This window comes from Scyliorhinus canicula, chromosome 16 (genome assembly GCF_902713615.1).
Source record: "Scyliorhinus canicula chromosome 16, sScyCan1.1, whole genome shotgun sequence".
NCBI classification, from domain to species: domain Eukaryota; kingdom Metazoa; phylum Chordata; class Chondrichthyes; order Carcharhiniformes; family Scyliorhinidae; genus Scyliorhinus; species Scyliorhinus canicula.
Window position 1 is genome coordinate 118974853 of NC_052161.1, and position 17752 is coordinate 118992604.

At 48.8% G+C, this 17752-nt stretch overlaps 1 protein-coding gene across 1 annotated transcript in view; it reads left to right on the forward strand.

The window, feature by feature from the left end:
* Positions 1-17752, forward strand: part of ube2j2 (ubiquitin-conjugating enzyme E2, J2 (UBC6 homolog, yeast)) — a 39512-nt gene that overhangs the window by 18297 nt on the left and 3463 nt on the right. Inside the window, exons 4-5 of the mRNA XM_038821721.1 lie at positions 3634-3736; positions 11023-11161. Of these exons, the coding sequence (XP_038677649.1) occupies positions 3634-3736; positions 11023-11161 (242 nt within the window). The remainder of the gene's footprint in view (positions 1-3633; positions 3737-11022; positions 11162-17752) is intronic.

The window sequence follows — 17752 nt, forward strand, 5'->3', positions numbered from 1 at the left end:
GATTGAGGAAGTGCATGCTGAACTAACTGCAGGTAAACAAAAGGGGGAGGTCTCAGAAGTGGTGGTCTGGGAAGCGCTGAAGGCAGTGGTGAGAGCGGAGCTGATCTTGATCCGGGCTCACAGGGACAGGATGGAAAGGGCAGATACGGACCGACTGGTAAGAGAGATCCTACAAGTGGATAGGAGGTATGCGGAGGCTCCAGAGGCGGGGCTATTGAGGGAACGCCGGAGGCTGCAGGCAGAATTTAGTTTTTAACTACAGGTAGGGCAGTGGAGCAGCTTAGGAAGATGAAGGGAGCGGTGTACGAGCACGGGGAAAAGGCCAGTAGGATGCTTGCACAGCAGCTCAGAAAAAGGGAGGCAGCTAGGGAAATAGGGAAAATGATTGATGGGGAATGGGAACTTAGTTGGGGACTCTGAGGGGGTGAGCGGGACTTTTATAGTAGGCTGTATAGATCGGAACCCCCTGGGGGGGCCGAAGGGGATGAGGCACTTTTTTGGATGGGCTGACTTTCCCGAAGGTGGCGGAGAGCTGGTAGAAGGGCTGGGGGCCCCGGTCGTGCTGGAGGAGATAATGAAGGGCTTGAAGGCCATGCAGTCGGGGAAGGCCCTGGGACCGACGGGTACCCAGTCGAGTTCGATAAAAAGTTCTCTGGGATATTGGGGCCAGTGTTGTTGAAAGTCTTTAACGAGGTCAAGGAAAGCGGAGTTCTACCCCAGACAATGTCACAGGCCATGATTTCGCCACCACTCTGAAACGGTAGTTCTCCCGATGACCCCTCGCCTGCACCACAAAGAACTCTCTCTTCCCTATATTGAGCTTGTAACCCGAAAACCGTCCGAATTCCCCTAGGATTCCCCAAAATTTCCCCCATCCCCTCCATTGGGTCAGAGACGTACAGCAGCAAGTCATCCGCATACAACGAGACTCTGTGTTCCTCCAACCCCCCTTTCCCCCGGACCAGCCCCTTGAGGCCCTCAGAGCAATCGCCAGCGGCTCTAACGCCAACGCAAACAGCAGTGGGGAGAGAGGACATCCCTGCCTCGTCCCCCGGTGTAATCTGAAATATCCCGACGTCTTCCTATTTGTCTATACAGTAGCTACCGGTGCCCGGTACAGCAGCCTAACCCAGTCAACAAAACCCCTCCTGAACCCCACAGCTCCGGGTACTTGTCCCTTTTCAAAATGAGCGGATTAATAAGGCATTGTTGGGGGGGGGGGGGCCAAGCCCCCGGGGGTGAAGAGGGCAATGCTCATGCGGAATCGGGGAGACGGTGGGCTGGCGCTGCCGAATTTCAGTAATTACTACTGGGCGGCTAACATAGCCATGGTTAGGAGGTGGCTGGTGAGGTGTGGGCCGGCGTGGGTGCGCATGGAGGTGGCCTCGTGTAAGGGCACAAGTTTTGGGGCACTGGTGACGGTGCCCCTGCCGTTCCCGCTGGCGCGTTACTCCACAAGTCCAATGGTGGTGGCAACCCTGAGAATCTGGGGCAGTGGAGGAGACATGTGGGGGCGGATGGGCATCGGTGTGGTCCCCAATCTGCGATAACCATGGGATTGTCCCAGGGAGGATGGATGGGGGGTTCCGTATTTGACGGAGAGCGGGAATAGAGAGGACGGGGGACTTGTTCATAGAAGGAAGCTGGAGAAGAAGTTTGCGTTGGCTGGAGGGAATGATCTCCGGTATTTATAGGCAGGTGCCAACCTTCCCACTTCTGCCCTTAAGGGGTGGATTCAGGGTAGGGTGGTTTCTAGAGGATGGATAGGGGAGGGGAGGGCCTCGGATATATATAAAGAGCTTATGGGGTCGGAGGAGATGCAGATCAAGGAGTTGAAGCTTAAGTGGGAGGAGGAGCTGGGGGGGTGAGATGGAGGAGGGTGTGTGGGCGGATGTGCTAGGAAGGGTCAATGCCACCGCAACATGTGCCAGGCTCAGCCTGATCCAGTTTAAGGTTGTTCACCGGGCTCACATGATGGTGGCCCAGATGAGCAGGTTCTTTGGGGTGGAGGACAGATGTGCGAGGTGCACGGGAGGGCCAGCGAATCATGTCCACATGTTTTGGGCATGTCCAAAACTGAAGGGATTTTGGCAGGGGTTTGCTGACACCATGTCCACGGTATTAAATACGAGGGTGGCAATGAATCCGGAGGTGGCGAATTTTGGGGTATCGCAGGACCCGGGAATCCAGGAGGAGAAAGAGGCAGATGTACTGGCCTTTGCTTCCCTGGTAGCCTGGAAGCGAATATTGCTGACATGGAGGGACTCAAAGCCCCCAAAATCAGAGACTTGGCTTTCAGACATGGCAGGCTTCCTTTGTCTGGAAAAAAACTAAGTTCGCCATGAGGGGGTCTATGTCAGAGTTCGCCCGGAGGTGGCAACCATTCGTCGTCTTAAACTTCGATAATTAAACGTCAGCAGAAGCGGGGGGGGGTAGCGTAGGGGGGCAAATTAGGTTAGAGTACTGTATGGGGGTAAGTAATGGCAGGACCTGTGGGAGAGAGTGGTGGAATTTGCACTATGTATATAATTTTTTTGTTTTGTTTCTTTTCTTGTTATTTATATTGTGGATTGTTGCTGTTAAACTTTTTTTTTCTATAGCAAAGAATGAACCAATCAGGAAACTGGGACATGAGGCTTCTTCACAATAAATATTATATAGCCATACTACCGAGAACTTACATTTTGTGTATTGAATTTGAAATCGAGCCTTTCCAGGGCTATAGGAATGCCTTCACTCACTGTAGAAATAGATATGGCTGGAGGCTAGTTCACGTGTGGGATATATCATGGGTGGACTAACTCGAAAGAGAGTTTGATCTGATTGTCGTCCAAGTTATGAATGAGATGTCATTTTTTAAATCTCCAGTCTGTGCAATGTATTCCTGCTATGAAATGTTTTGGTTGTGGGGGAGAAAGCATTTCTTAAATGAAAGAATTGTATGTGCCTGGTTGCAGGTGGATACCAGTGAAACCAATGCTACTGATGTAGGTTGAGGATGTTCATCTGAGTGAATGCGAAATAATATTTAAAATATAATTTAGTGTCTCCTGAAAGTGAGGCCGTGGGGGGGGGGGGGGGGGGGGGGGGGGTGGAATGGGGTTGATGGGAAAGGAAAGCTTCCTAATAGCTCTGGATTATTTCAAGAGATAGAAGAAAACATCTGCAGCGTTCTCTGAACTTGCGGTACTAACTCTGTAATGAACCACAGAACCTTGTTCAAGTGTGAAAATATTATAGTGTTGACTGTACTTGTCGTGCATTTAGCCATGTGCAATTATGCTGTTGCTGAAGCTCAAATTCATTGCAACATGAAAACAGTGCCCGAAGTACTTAGCAGGTCTGGCAGCATCTAGAGAGAGAGAGAATCATAGCGTTTCAGATCAACAACCTGTTTCTCTCTCCACAGGTGCTGCCAGACTTGCTGAGTGTTTCCAGCATTTCTGTTTCTAATTTGCATTTCCAGCATCTGCAGTAATTTGCTTTGCTACTAAAATTCTTTCTGCTCCACTTTTGACAAGATCAAAGTCATTGTTCAATAAAGGGTGCTCCGTTTAAATCTTTGACTGCGGGATATGTGAAAGTGAAATATATACAGATTCTAATATTGCTGTTATTTTCTGTTTAACCTAGGCGGTCTTTATCATGGGAAATTAGTTTTCCCCAGAGAATTTCCCTTTAAACCCCCTAGTATTTATATGATTACACCAAATGGAAGATTCAAATGCAATACACGGTAAGAGATTTTGTAACTGATTTAGAGCTTTCATTAGCCATAGTAAAAGAACTTGGAGAGTACATGACAGAGGCATTAGTGGTTCTGCTGTTGTCTGTTCTTCAGTTCTGGGTTTTACCTCTGGTTATTCACATTGAAATAGCATTTACAGTTGCTGTATTTGTACAAAAATGAATCATAAGATTTCCGGGTTTTGGCACACAGCAGCCCTCAAACCCTATCAATGGTCTAGGCCAATCCTGTGGAGTCATTGATAAACATGAATTCGAACAATAGTTTCAACATTGGTACATTTAACCAATGCTGCTGAAATTCTTGCACATTTTTCACACCTTTTGAAATGACTTGGGCAGTATATAATACAATGCACACAAGGAAGCATTGTTTTTTTTTCCACGTCAACCGTAGAAGTTGTCCATGTTTTAATTCGGGCATTCACCAGACACTTTCCCCACTACCAACACAGCTACTTCATAACCAAGCGCTCAGTTCCAATGAACGAAACCGTTTCCTTACATAGAAAGTACCTGAAAATTTAGTATGTTGCTGCTGATGATAATTCCTCTTTCTACTGTTAGGTTGGCTGGAAATGTTACACGATGCTTCATATTCTCCAGAGCTCTCTGCCTGACAAATCTCTGACTGACCATATTTATTGAACTATAAGCTATAAATTAGGTTTACGAAGAAGTGAAATCAATCAGGAGCAAAAAAAAACTGTAGATTTCACCAGATCGCGTTAAATAATTTCCCTTTAGCAATGTAAATCTACTTCAAAAATCATGGTGTTTCAAAACTTTAATGCTCATAAGCTGCAACACATCCGTGACAAAAAGCTTGTATGTTGACTTAAGCAATGAAGTGTATCTGACTAGCCCCAGCTTGTCCATGTTTGGCAAAACAGAAATTTGTTAAACCTTGACTTGGAAATGTGAATTATGATATCACTCAAATCACAAATAAGTTTTAAAGCCACACAGTCTGCCTGATATAGGGGTTTCCCATTATTAACCCTGCAAAACAGTGTAAACTCCCTACAGGAAACAATAGTTTTGTTTCTTCCGTCAGACTGCAGCCTCCTGCTCGCAGCCTGGTTAACAATATTAATTGTTTCTAACCCCTCTGCCATTCATTAATCAGTCTATCTAACCCAGGTAGCTTGTCTGTCTTTGAAGTGGTGCAGCAATGTGAGTTCCATTATAATTGCAGCTGGGCTGATTTCAGCAGGCTGTAACCAGTTTAAAGTCTGCATTGGGCTAGCTTGCTACCAAAGCACTATTTTTAAAACTGTTTTAAAAGATTACTTTATTATTTGAAACCAGACTAGTTTCTAATCAGTTAGGGTGGCACAATGGTTAGCACTGCTGCCTCACAGCTCCAGGGACCTGGGTTCAATTCCGGCCTTGGGTGACAGTGTGGAGTTAGCATGTTCTCCCCTTGTCTGCGTGGGTCTCCTCTGGGTGCTCCGGTTTCCTCCCGCAGTCCAAAGATGTGCAGGTTAGGTGGATTGGCCATGCTAAATTTGCCCCTTGGTGTCCAACGGGTTAGGTAGTGTTTCTGGATTACGGGGATAGGGTGGAGGCGTGGATTTAAGTAAGGGTGTTCTTTACAAGGGCCATGCAGACCCAATGGGCTAAATGGCCTCCTTCTGCACTGTACATTCTATGGTTGAACCCCAGTTGATTCTTCACACCGTTCCCAATCTCACCGAAGCTAGGGAGAGGTGGAGAGGTAGATGAATCACTTTCCAAACCGAAAGAGGAAATTAAGACTCTAGTTATTTTAAGGTGCCGATCACCTGGCTTGCTGTAAGGTAGCAATGACCCCCAGGGAAGAAAGGGGGTGGCTTCTCATCATCCCCCAGTGTTAAACTACGTGGCAATAGCAAAGTTCTCGAGGGTCACTGCTTTTGAGGGAGGAATAGAATGGAGGAACTAAAAATGTGGAAAATAATGCAACACTTTAATAGACATAATTTTTAGAAATTCTTACGGCCTTAATAGAACATAGAACAGTACAGCACAGAACAGGCCCTTCGGCCCTCAATGTTGTGCCGAGCCATGATCAACCTACTCAAACCCACGTATCCACCCTATACCCGTAACCCAACAACTCCCCCTTAACCTTACTTTTTCTAGGACACTACGGGCAATTTAGCATGGCCAATCCACCTAACCCGCACATCTTTGGACTGTGGGAGGAAACCGGAGCACCCGGAGGAAACCCACGCACACAGGGGGAGGACGTGCAGACTCCACACAGACAGTGACCCAGCCGGGAATCGAACCTGGGACCCTGGAGCTGTGAAGCATTTATGCTAACCACCATGCTACCCTGCTGCCCCCAAGGCCTGCTGGCCTTGGTTCATCTTCTTGCTGATGTTTGGCATGTGGACTGGGGGAAGAGGCAGTTAATGGTAAGGGAATTGTAAATGGGAAAAAGAAAAAATAGGAGAAGTGGAGCACCCTGTAGAATCTTTTGTTTATCCACAATTGCTGAGCAGAGGACATTGGAGCACACCGAATGTCCTTCACTGTTATCAAGTCAAATTCCTGGAATTCTCTCCCTAACAGCACTATGTTTGTACCTAATTTTAAAAAAAAGTTAGTGTGAGCATTTCCTCAGCTATGAATCCAACTTCTGAGCATTATTAGGGTTTTGAAGCATTTATCGTTTTGAAATAGATTTGAAAAGCACGGCTTTTATACCTGTATTGTCCTAGTTTAACATTTTCAATTTAACTGTGTTTTCTTAAAAATAATCTGCAGATTAGAACACCACGTTTAACGAGCAAATATTTACATGTCTTGCTTTAGCTTTAATCAAGATTCAAAGATACTTTCACTTTTGATTAGTTTAAACCAAAATTACTGCTCTTGTTGATGTCTAAATTTCACCGGTTGTGATTAGCCTGTTGTGTGCTGCTGATATTAAAGAAACCTAACAGTGAGCTGTAAATTCTGAATGTTATGCTCTATATTTATCACAAAGTCAGAAGTGCAGAGCTAATGCTATTTTCCAAAAACAAAAGGCTCATTGTCTGCAGTTTATTTTATAATTCCTTGATCCACATTTGTATGTGTAGTAGTGTCTTAATATTTTCTTTAAAAAATTTTTTTATTGAGGCATTATATATATATTTACACATCAAACACAACCTAAAGCAAAACAAGCCAACAGGGCTGCAAACCAAATAAATACCTAACACCCCACCCACCCGCTCCCCATGCCCCCCACCACCCTGCTGACATCTTAACTATTCTCAAAGAAGTCTATGAACGGCTGCCACCTCCGGGCAAACCCCTCAAGGCAAACTTTATCTTCTCCAGCCGAGGAAACTCTGCCAGGTCACTCACCTACATCCCACGGTTTATGTAGCCCCAAGTCCCTCCATTCCAATAAGATCCATCTCCGGCTACCAGGGAGGCAAAGACCAAGACATTGGCCTCTCTCTTGCCCCCTGGACTCCCGGGTCTTCTGACACTCCAAAGGCCGCCGGACCCAGGACCACCTTCACCTTCAGGACCTCCGACATAACATCGGCAAACCCCTGCCAGAATCCCCCAAGCTTCGGACAGGCCCAAAACATTTGAACATGATTCGCGGGCCCACCCGCGCACTGCCCACACCTATCCTCCACCCCATCCAAAAACCCTGCTCATCCTGGCCACAGTCAGATGTGCCCTGTGGACCACCTTGAACTGTATAGGGCTAAGCCTTGCACATGACAGGGACATGTATGTTCACCAACCACAAATGGTTCCTCCCACACCCCAGCCTCCACCTCCCGACCCAACTCTTCCTCCCAGTGACGCTTCACTACCCCTATTGGGGCTCCCTCCCAATCCATCAACTCCTTATTAATTTCTGATACTTTATCCTCACCTACCACTGTTTTTGACACCCTCTTGTCCTGTAGCCCCTGGGGCAGCACTTCCTAACTATGGCAATATCCGCCATCCAGTAGTAATTCATCAAATTTGAGAGATCTAAACCCCCCCCCCCCCCCCCCCCCCCCCCCCCCCCCCCCCCCCCCCCCCCCCCCCCACTCCGTTCCAGCAGCATCTTCATCATCTGCAGGGCTTTACCTGCCCAAAAGAAACCCCAAAAGCAGTGCATTCACCCTCCTATAAAAAGCCGTGAGAGCGAAGATCAGGAGGTTCTGGAATGCAAACGAGAACCACGGGAGGACTGTCATCTTCACCGATTGCACCCGTCCCGACAGCGGGAGCACCCGTCCCGACAGCGGGAGCACCCGTCCCGACAGCGGGAGCACCCGTCCCGACAGCGGGAGCACCCGTCCCGACAGCGGGAGCACCCGTCCCGACAGCGGGAGCACCCGTCCCGACAGCGGGAGCACCCGTCCCGACAGCGGGAGCACCCGTCCCGACAGCGGGAGCACATCCCACCTCCTGAAATCCCCTTTCACCTGTTCCACCAACCGCGCTTGATTCAACTTGTGCAACTGCTCCCACCCCTGCGCCACCTGAATACTCAAATAGCGAAAGCTCACCCCCACTATAAGTGGCAATTCTCCCAACCTCTTCTCCTGCCCCCTTGCTTGAATCGGAAAAACCTCGCTCTTCCCCATATTGAGTTTAAATCCCGAAAAGTGACCTAACTCCTCCAATTTACCCATAATCCCTCCCATCAAAGGTAGAGCAGCAGATTGTCCACGTACAGCAAGACCCTATTCTCCACCCCCACCCGCCAGTCCCTTGATGCTCTTAACGCCATTGCCAATGGCTCGATAGCCAAGGCAAAGAGCAGTGGGGAGAGTGGGCATCCCTGCCTTGTTCCCCAGTGCAGCCTGAAATATTCCGAACTCACCCGGTTTGTTTATACACCGGACCCAATCCACAAATCCCTGCCCAAACCCAAAACGCCTCAGAACCTCCCACAGATAGGCCTTCTCCGCACCCATGGTGACCACCACCTCCACACTTCGTCCCTCCGGGAGCATTATTATCACATTCAACAGCCACTTGATATCGGTTGACAAATGTCTCCCCTTAGCAAACCCTGTCTGGTCCTCCCTTATCACCCCCGGCACACAGTCCTCAATCCTTGAGGCCAAGATCTTGGCATCCACATTTAACAGCGAAACTGGTCTGTAGGACCCACACTGCTCCGAATCCTTATCCCTCTTTAAAATTAAGGAGATCGAGGCCTGCGATAATGTCAGGGGAGCACCCACTACTTCCTCGCCTTATTAAAAGCCCTTACCAGCAGGGGCCCCAAATCCCCCTCAAAACGTTTTGTAAAATTTCACTGTGAACCCGTCCGGGCCCGGGGCCTTCCCCGCCTGCATTGCCCCATACTCTCCAACGTCTCCACCAGTCCAATGGAGGCTCCCAATCCCTCCACCAGGTCCTCCTCCACCCTTGGGAACTCCAACCCCTCTAAAAAACGCTTCATTCCCTCAACCCTGGCAGGGGCTCCTGACTCGTACATTCTCTTATCGAAGTCCCCGAACACCCCATTCACCCCACTGGATCCAAGACCGTGTCCCCCTCCCCTCCCCTATCCTTCATTTGCTGATCTCCCTTGCTACCTCCTTCATCCTCAATTGATGCACCAACAGCCTACTTGCCTTTTCCCTGTACTCCGAGACCGCCCCTTTAGCTTTCCTCAACTGCCCTACTTGCCCCCCCCCCCCCGGGAAGTCCACCCGATGTGACGCATGGTCTGAAACCACAATTGTCGAGTACTCCGAACCGACCACCCCCGCCACCAATGTCCTATTCATCACAAAATAGTCGATTCGGGAGTACACCCTATGCACTTAGAATGCCTTCGCCCACTGACTACCATGGGTCCACTCCACCGTTTCATATTTTCGAAGACTCCACTGTTTCCCATTTTCCTCTTGCACCTACATTCAGCAATTTGATCATTCATTCACAGCCACTAGACATTTGCAGAGGTTTTGTAAAACAACTAACAACCTGAGATGGCACCAAAAAACAATTTTGGAATTGTTGAATGTGACCCATGCACCATAGATTTATAATCAGGGGACCTATTTATTTGGCCAAAGATATATAATAAATATTTTCACCTGAGCTCTCATAAACAACATAACTTGAAGTTACCATAATCCCACCCCCCTCCCTCCCCCCAACCAGTTGTTTAGAATCTTTTTTTAAATTAAAACTCCTATGAAGCTCCAACAGTAACATTGATCATTTGCACATGAGTATTTTTTTCAATGCCGTTCATTCTTAATACTGTTCATTCTTAAGTTAAAGCCATTAATTGACCAAATTGCTAGAGACAAATTTGAACTCAGCATCTCCTGTTTACTAGACACTTTAACCAACTAAGCCACGGTACCATCTGGCAAATAGGAAGAGACCATACAGCACACCGAGCCTGTTTCACTATCAGTACTGCTGATTTTTTTTAACCATTAACCATGGAGGGATTCGAACCAGGAACCCCAGAGCTTTGTGATTTATCAGTTCAGTGACCTATACCACTATGCCACAGGAGGGAGACTAGGGCTCCTAATTAAGCGCCTGCGTCTTTAATGCATTTACCTTCAGCTGACCTATAGAAAGTTATAAAAGAAGAATCTCTCCTATAATAATCTTTATTAGTATCTCAAGTAGGCTTACATTAACACTGCAATGAAGGTAGTGTGAAAAGCCCCTAGTCGCCACATTCTGGCGCCTGTTCAGGTACACAGGGAGAATTCAGAATATCCAATTCACCTAACAGCACGTCTTTCGGGACTTGTGGGAGAAACCGGAGCACCCGGAGGAAACCCACGCAGACACTGGGAGAACGTGCAGACCTCTGGAGCAACAAGTTATGCCCGTTAAAATATTGTGTTTATTTTCCACATTTCTACATTTTCCATTCTATTTGTCCCTCAAAATCTAGTACATCAAAGAGCTTTGGAGCTGATCCTCCATAACTTTGCTAAGGCTCTGTAATGGTCACTGGAAGATGTGGCCCCCTTGCCTCCCTGTCTAGAGTCACATCATTGGTCCTCCGGATCCCTATCTGAGATCAGAATCTCGCAATGTAAGAGATTGTAGACTGGCATCCAGCTAGGTTGTTAAGCATTACCTTAAAAAGTAATACCTTTAAATTGATCCATCGAGAAATCCCAAATGAAAATACGTTTTTAATGATACATCGACTAGAATACCCCGAGTGAGAAATTGATTTGCCAGTTCATTGATTTTGGGGTGTCTATGGTCAAAAGAGATTTTGAGTTGTGTGAAACCTTGTTGGAAAAAATAAACACCATTTTAGTAAAGACCTTTACCTTGCAGGTTATGTCTTTCAATCACTGATTTCCATCCCGATACCTGGAACCCAGCCTGGTCTGTGTCTACAATTCTGACGGGTCTCCTTAGCTTCATGGTAGAGAAAGGGCCTACATTGGGCAGTATTGAAACTTCAGAATATACAGTAAGTTCCTTCCATTCATTACTCAAGAGAAGATTTTCATTGTCATGCTGCAGATTCTTTTGAACTTTGAACTGAATGATGTTATGTGCCTTTCAAATTACATTTTTATCCTCTTCCACTCCAACTTCCTTTTCTCAGAGTCTCCCATGTCAGGAGGTAAGGATGGTCTGTCTGTAATTTCATTCTCTGTATTGACTATAACTCTTCCCCAGCCAAAGTACGGTGTAATTCAATTGAAGTGCCTTGTTTTTGATGAACTGGGGGATGGGGAAACTGAAAACTGGCTGACTTACAGCAAGTGGGTTTAGATAGCCAGCACATCTGGACGTTTATCCAGCTATTTTCAACTGTTCAACTAGTAAAGCTAGTGTCCCATAAACCTTTTTTTGAACAGAGCAAAGAAAATAAGTACTCTTCTTCGACCCCTTGTTTTCCAGGTGTGTGTAAACCATTTTTTATGCTACAGTCTGCCTTCTGCAGTTGTCAGTCGTGATAAGACCTTCTCACCTATCACCCCTATGTTCTCTGTTCTACATTTGTTTTCCTTATTCTTTCATTGGATGTGGGTGTCACTGGCAAAGCCAACATTTGTTCCTCATCCCTAATTATCCTTGAAATGAGTAGTTTGCTCAGCCATGTCAGAGGGCAGTTAAGAATCAACTACATTGGAGTCATATGTAGGTCAGACCAGGTGAAAACGGCAGATTTCCATCCCTAAAGGACATTAGTGAACCAGATGGGTTTTTAAAAACATTCGTAAGATAGTTACGTGGCCCCCATTACTGAGACTAGCTTTATTCCAGATTTATGAAATGAATTTAAATTCCACCCGTTGTCGTAAATTGTGAACACTTCCCCAGAGTATTATTCTGTGCCTCTGGATTACTAGTCCAGTGACATTGCCACTGTCAAATGCCTCAATTTTAGAATTTCATCCTCCTTTTCACCCCTGCATTTCATCCTTATTTTCACCCCCTTAGCAAGGTGATCCTCGAGTGGAGGTTATTATACATCGAGATAAACACGGTCTTCGTTTTCTACCTGATTGTCTATGCGTACTACTTTTGAGGATTCTACACTGGTGACGAGGATGGGCTTGGCCAGGCCGTCCTTTGTCCCGCTGGAGGGTTGCAGACATCCCCCTCTGAATATTACAGCCACACCCTATTGTCTGCATCAGCTCCTGGTAAATGGCATAAGACATGTGCGCACCACCCTATACCATCGAGTGTCAAATGGATTGGCGGAGCAGGTGGTCCAGACTTTTACACTTGGAGCGAAGAAACAGATCTCTGGTTCCTGGGAGACTCTGCTGGCACCATTCCTCTTCTGCTATTGGAAGACCACACGCCACGACGTGGATTGTTCACGCCGAATTGCTGATGGGTCACCGCCTCCACACCCGGTTGAGTTTAGTTATCCCAGGCATTGGCGGAAAGGTCCTCCAGGGCCAGGGCAGGACCAAGGCTGACACAAAACGACGTACGCCTTTGCGCATATCCACCCTCGGGAATCTGGTGCACGTGCAGAACTTTTGCGAAGGGGCCCCGTGGATCCCTGGCATCAGATTGGTCCAGTCTCTTATCAGGTGTGGGGGAAAGACGAGCCAAATCAACATATGGACCATCTGCAGCCGCATTCCTGATGCCCCGGATCCAGTTCCGGCGATCCCTACCCGGGCCACTCGTATTGCCGCAGTTGCTCCTGGTTGTGCCAGCTGTGGAGAGACGTAATTCAGATGGTGAGATGCCAGAAGAGGCCCAGCCCAGCTCCTATTCTGATGGATATGTTGCAATTGGCTCCCGCCCAGCCCAGGCACACCGTGCGAAAACCCCGCTCTGCGGTTCGGTACATGCCTCTGGGGGTGGAGGGTTGTGGAGGAGGAGGAGTGCTATAACCCCGTGGAGGTCACAGTAAAGGACTACCAGATTGCTGCGACCTCCACAGAATATGAACTTCCACGGTGATAGGGGGTGGAATTTTCCCCTTAACAAGGTGAAACCTCACCAGTATGTAAACCCCAACCTGGGTGCAGGTGCTGGTTGGGGAGGGTGACCCTTTGAGAAGTGGAGGTTATTGCATGTCAAAATAAACCCAGTCTTTGGTTTCTACCTGCTTGGCTATGCATGCTACTTGGCAGATTCCACAGAAACCCATTGCAAGTTTTGGAGCAGGACATACTGTGACCGTTGAATGTACTAGAAAGAAATCTTGCGAACACATTCGGTAGATTCAGCGATGCGTTCATTGCTAGCTTGCCAAAAAAAGACCTCTGGCTCATACAGCAAAGTTGGTTCTGCATCAACTCAAAACCAGCGAAGCAACATTGTGGGTTCTCTGGGAGTTGGATAACCTGTTCATGTTTTCTGGCACTAGGACGGAGAAAAATTATTACAGTGGCAACTATTAAAATTAATGCAGATTTGTTTAAACAATGTTGACTCCGTTCACAAGGCACATTCTGGTGCTAGTTAATACTTCATATTGGGGAAGAATATATATCTCGTATTTTGTTTTGTTTTTTGGAGCAGATTTAGGACTGAGTTGAGGAGGAACTTCTACACCCAAAGGGTTGTGAATCTGTGGAATTTCCTGCCCAGTGAAGCAGTTGAGGCTACCTCATTAAATGTTTTCAAGGCAAAATAGAGAGATTTTTGAACAGGAAAGGAATTAAAGATTATGGTGAGCGGGCGGGTCAATGGAGCTGAGTCCACAAAAAGATCAGCCATGATCTCATTGAATGGCAGAGCAGACTCGAGGGGCGGATGACCTACTCCTACTCCTAGTCCTTATGTTCTAACCGAACACAAAATTCCATCTTTGGCCTAACATGCATTTTGTACACTTCCATCATTACATCCCTGCTTTTGTATTCAATACCTCTTCCAGTAAAGGAAGCTATTCCATATGCTTCCGTTACCACCTTATCCACCTGTACTGTGTACATGCACTCACAAGGTCTCTCATATACTCCTGCTTACTGTGTGCTCCCTAGCTTCGTTTGTCCACCCCAAAAGTTTGCACTGGTTGCAAATGGACATGGTGCAGAGTTAGTTGAAATGGCGCAAGCCTGTTCATTGTGAGGAGGGAGCGTTGAGGACTGAAATTTAGCTTTGTGTAGGAGGTAGAACATAGAACAGTACAGCACAGAACAGGCCCTTCGGCCCTCGATGTTGTGCCGAACAATGATCACCCCACTTAAACCCACGTAACCCGTATACCCGTAACCCAACAATCCCCCATTAACCTTACACTACGGGCAATTTAGCATGGCCAATCCACCTAACCCGCACATCTTTGGACTGTGGGAGGAAACCGGAGCACCCGGAGGAAACCCACGCGCACACGGGGAGGACGTGCAGACTCCACACAGACAGTGACCCAGCCAGGAATCGAACCTGGGACCCTGGAGCTGTGAAGCATTGCTAACCACCATGCTACCGTGAGGCCCCAAAGTGCTAAGGTGTATTCTTTTATGCTGGCTGCCCATTTGGGTGAGACAATCGCACATTTAGATTCAACCCATGTTGTGATCAAATGGTCATGGCTTACTTTTGCTTGTACTGTTGCATTCTGGGTAGAAGCATGAGAGGACCCATCATTTTCAATATTTGATAAATAGTTTGCACTCAATAATGCATTAAAAATGAACTTTGTGGGGGGGGGGGGGGACTTCAATACGGTGTTGGATCCTTCACTGGATCGGTCCAGCTCTAGGACGGGTAGGAGGCCGGCGGCGGCCAAGGTACTGAGAGGGTTTATGGACCAGATGGGTGGGGTGGATCCATGGAGGTTTGTGAGGCCGAGGGCACGAGAGTACTCTTTCTTCTCCCACGTACATAGGGTCTACTCTCGGATAGACTTCTTCGTGGTGAGTAGGGGACTGATTCCGAGAGTGGAGGAGGCCGAGTATTCGGCCATTGCAATCTCCGACCACGCTCCGCATTGGATAGAGTTGGAGGTGCGGGACCAGCGCCCGCTGTGGCGGTTGGATGTGGGGTTGTTGGCGGAGGAGGAGGTGTGTAGGAGGGTCCGGGCAAGTATTGAGGGGTACCTCGAGGTGAATGATACGGGGGAGGTTCGGGTGGGGATGGTCTGGGAAGCCCTGAAAGCAGTGATTTGTGGGGAGCTGATATCCATCCGGGCGCACAGGGAGAGGAGCGAGAGGAGTGAGAGGGATAGACTGGTGGGAAAGATGCTGGAGGTAGACAGGAGGTATGCAGAGGCACCAGAGGAGGGACTGTTGGGGGAGAGGTGCAGCCTGCAGGCTAAATTTGATTTGCTGACCACTAGAAAGGCGGAGGCACAGTGGAGGAAGGCACAAGGGGCAGTGTACGAACATGGTGAAAAGGCGAGTAGGATGCTGGCTCATCAGCTGCGTAAGCGGGATGCGGCTAAGGAGATTGCTGGAGTGAGAGATAAGAGTGGGAATGTAGTGCGGAAGGGGGTAGAGGTGAATGAGGTCTTCAAGGACTTTTACGGGGAACTGTACCGGCGGAGCCAACGGGGGAGAGGAGGGGAATGGAGAGGTTCCTCGACGGGCTTTCTTTCCCGAAGGTGCAGGAGGAGCAGGTGGAGGGGTTGGGTGCGCCGATTGAGCTGGAGGAGCTAGTTAAGGGGATCGGGCAGATGCAGTCAGGGAAGGCACCGGGGCCGGATGGGTTCCCGGTGGAATTTTATAAAAAGTTTGTGGACCTAGTGGGCCCCTTGCTGGTGCGGACACTCAATGAAGCGTGGGACAAGGGGACTTTGCCCCCGACGATGTCACGGGCGCTGATCTCGTTAATTTTAAAGAGGGACAAGGACCCCCAGCAGTGTGGTTCATACAGGCCCATATCTCTCCTCAACGTGGATGCTAAGGTGCTGGCAAAAATCCTGGCCACCAGGATAGAGGACTGTGTGCCAGAGGTTGTGCACGAGGACCAGACAGGTTTTGTGAAGGGAAGGCAGCTGAACACGAATGTGCGGAGATTGTTGAATGTCATCATGATGCCGGCGATTGAGGGGGAGGCAGAGATAGTGGTGGCGCTGGATGCGGAGAAGGCCTTCGATAGAGTGGAGTGGGGGTACCTATGGGAGGTGTTGGGGAGGTTTGGATTTGGTGAAGGGTTCATTAGATGGGTAAGGCTGGTATATGAGGCCCCGATGGCGTGCGTGGCCACGAATGGGAGGAGGTCGGAGTACTTCCGGCTTTACCAAGGGACCAGGCAGGGTTGCCCCCTGTCCCCCTTGTTGTTTGCACTGGCAATCGAGCCACTGGCGATGGCGTTGAGGGATTCAGAGAGGTGGAGAGGTTTGGTGCGAGGTGGGGAGGAACATAGGGTGTCGTTGTATGCCGATGACCTGTTACTGTATGTGGCGGACCCGGTGGGAGGGATGCCGGGGGTGATGGAGCTGCTAGCTGAGTTTGGGACCATTTCAGGTTATAAATTAAATTTAGGCAAGAGTGAGGTGTTTGTGGTGCACCCTGGAGACCAGGAGGAAGGAATTGGTAGGCTCCCGCTTAGGCGGGCAGGGGAGAGCTTTAGGTACCTGGGGGTGCAGGTGGCCAGGGACTGGGGGACTCTTCACAAATATAATTTCACCAGACTTGTAGATCAGATGGAGGGGGAGTTCAAGAGGTGGGACATGCTGCCATTATCGTTGGCGGGGAGGGTACAGTCCGTCAAAATGACGGTGCTTCCGAGGTTCTTGTTCCTCTTTCAGTGCCAGTCCATCTTTATCCCCAGGGCCTTCTTTAGGAGAGTGACTTGCAGTATTTTGAGCTTTGTGTGGGCACATGGGACTCCGAGAGTGAAGAGGGTGTTCCTGGAGCGAGGGAGGGATAGAGGCGGGCTGGCGCTGCCCAACCTTCTGGGGTACTATTGGGCGGCCCATGTGTCAATGGTGCGTAAATGGGTGATGGAGGGGGGAGGGGCGGCGTGGAAAAGAATGGAGATGGCGTCATGTAGAGGTACGAGCCTGGGTGCCATGGTAATGGTGCCCTTGCTGCTCTCCCATAAGAGGTTTACCACGAGCCCGGTGGTGGCGGCGACCCTAAGAATCTGGGGAGTGTGGAGACGGCATCGGGGGGAAACAAGGGGCTCGATGGAGGCTCCACTGGGTGGCAATCATCGGTTCATCCCGGGGAACAAGGATGGGTGATTTAGGGGGTGGCAAAGGGCGGGCATCAGTAAATTGAGGGACCTGTTTATTGGCGGGAGGTTTGCGGGCCTGGGGGAACTGGAAGATAAGTTTGGGCTTCCCCAAGGGAACATGTTCAGATACTTGCAGGTAAAGGCGTTTGCTAGGCGACAGGTAGAGGGATTCCCTTTGCTGCCCTCGCGGGGAACGATGGACAGAGTGCTTTCGGGGGTGTGGGTCGGCGAGGGGAAGGTGTCTGACATCTAATAAGGTAATGCAGGAGGTGGAGGAGTCGTCAGTGGAGGAGCTGAAGGCTAAATGGGAGGAGGAACTCGGGGAGCAGATAGAGGACGGGACTTGGGCGGATGCCTTGGAGAGAGTCAACTCTTCCTCCTCATGTGCGAGGCTTAGTCTCATCCAATTTAAGGTGCTGCACCGGGCCTACATGTCCGGGACTAGGATGAGTAG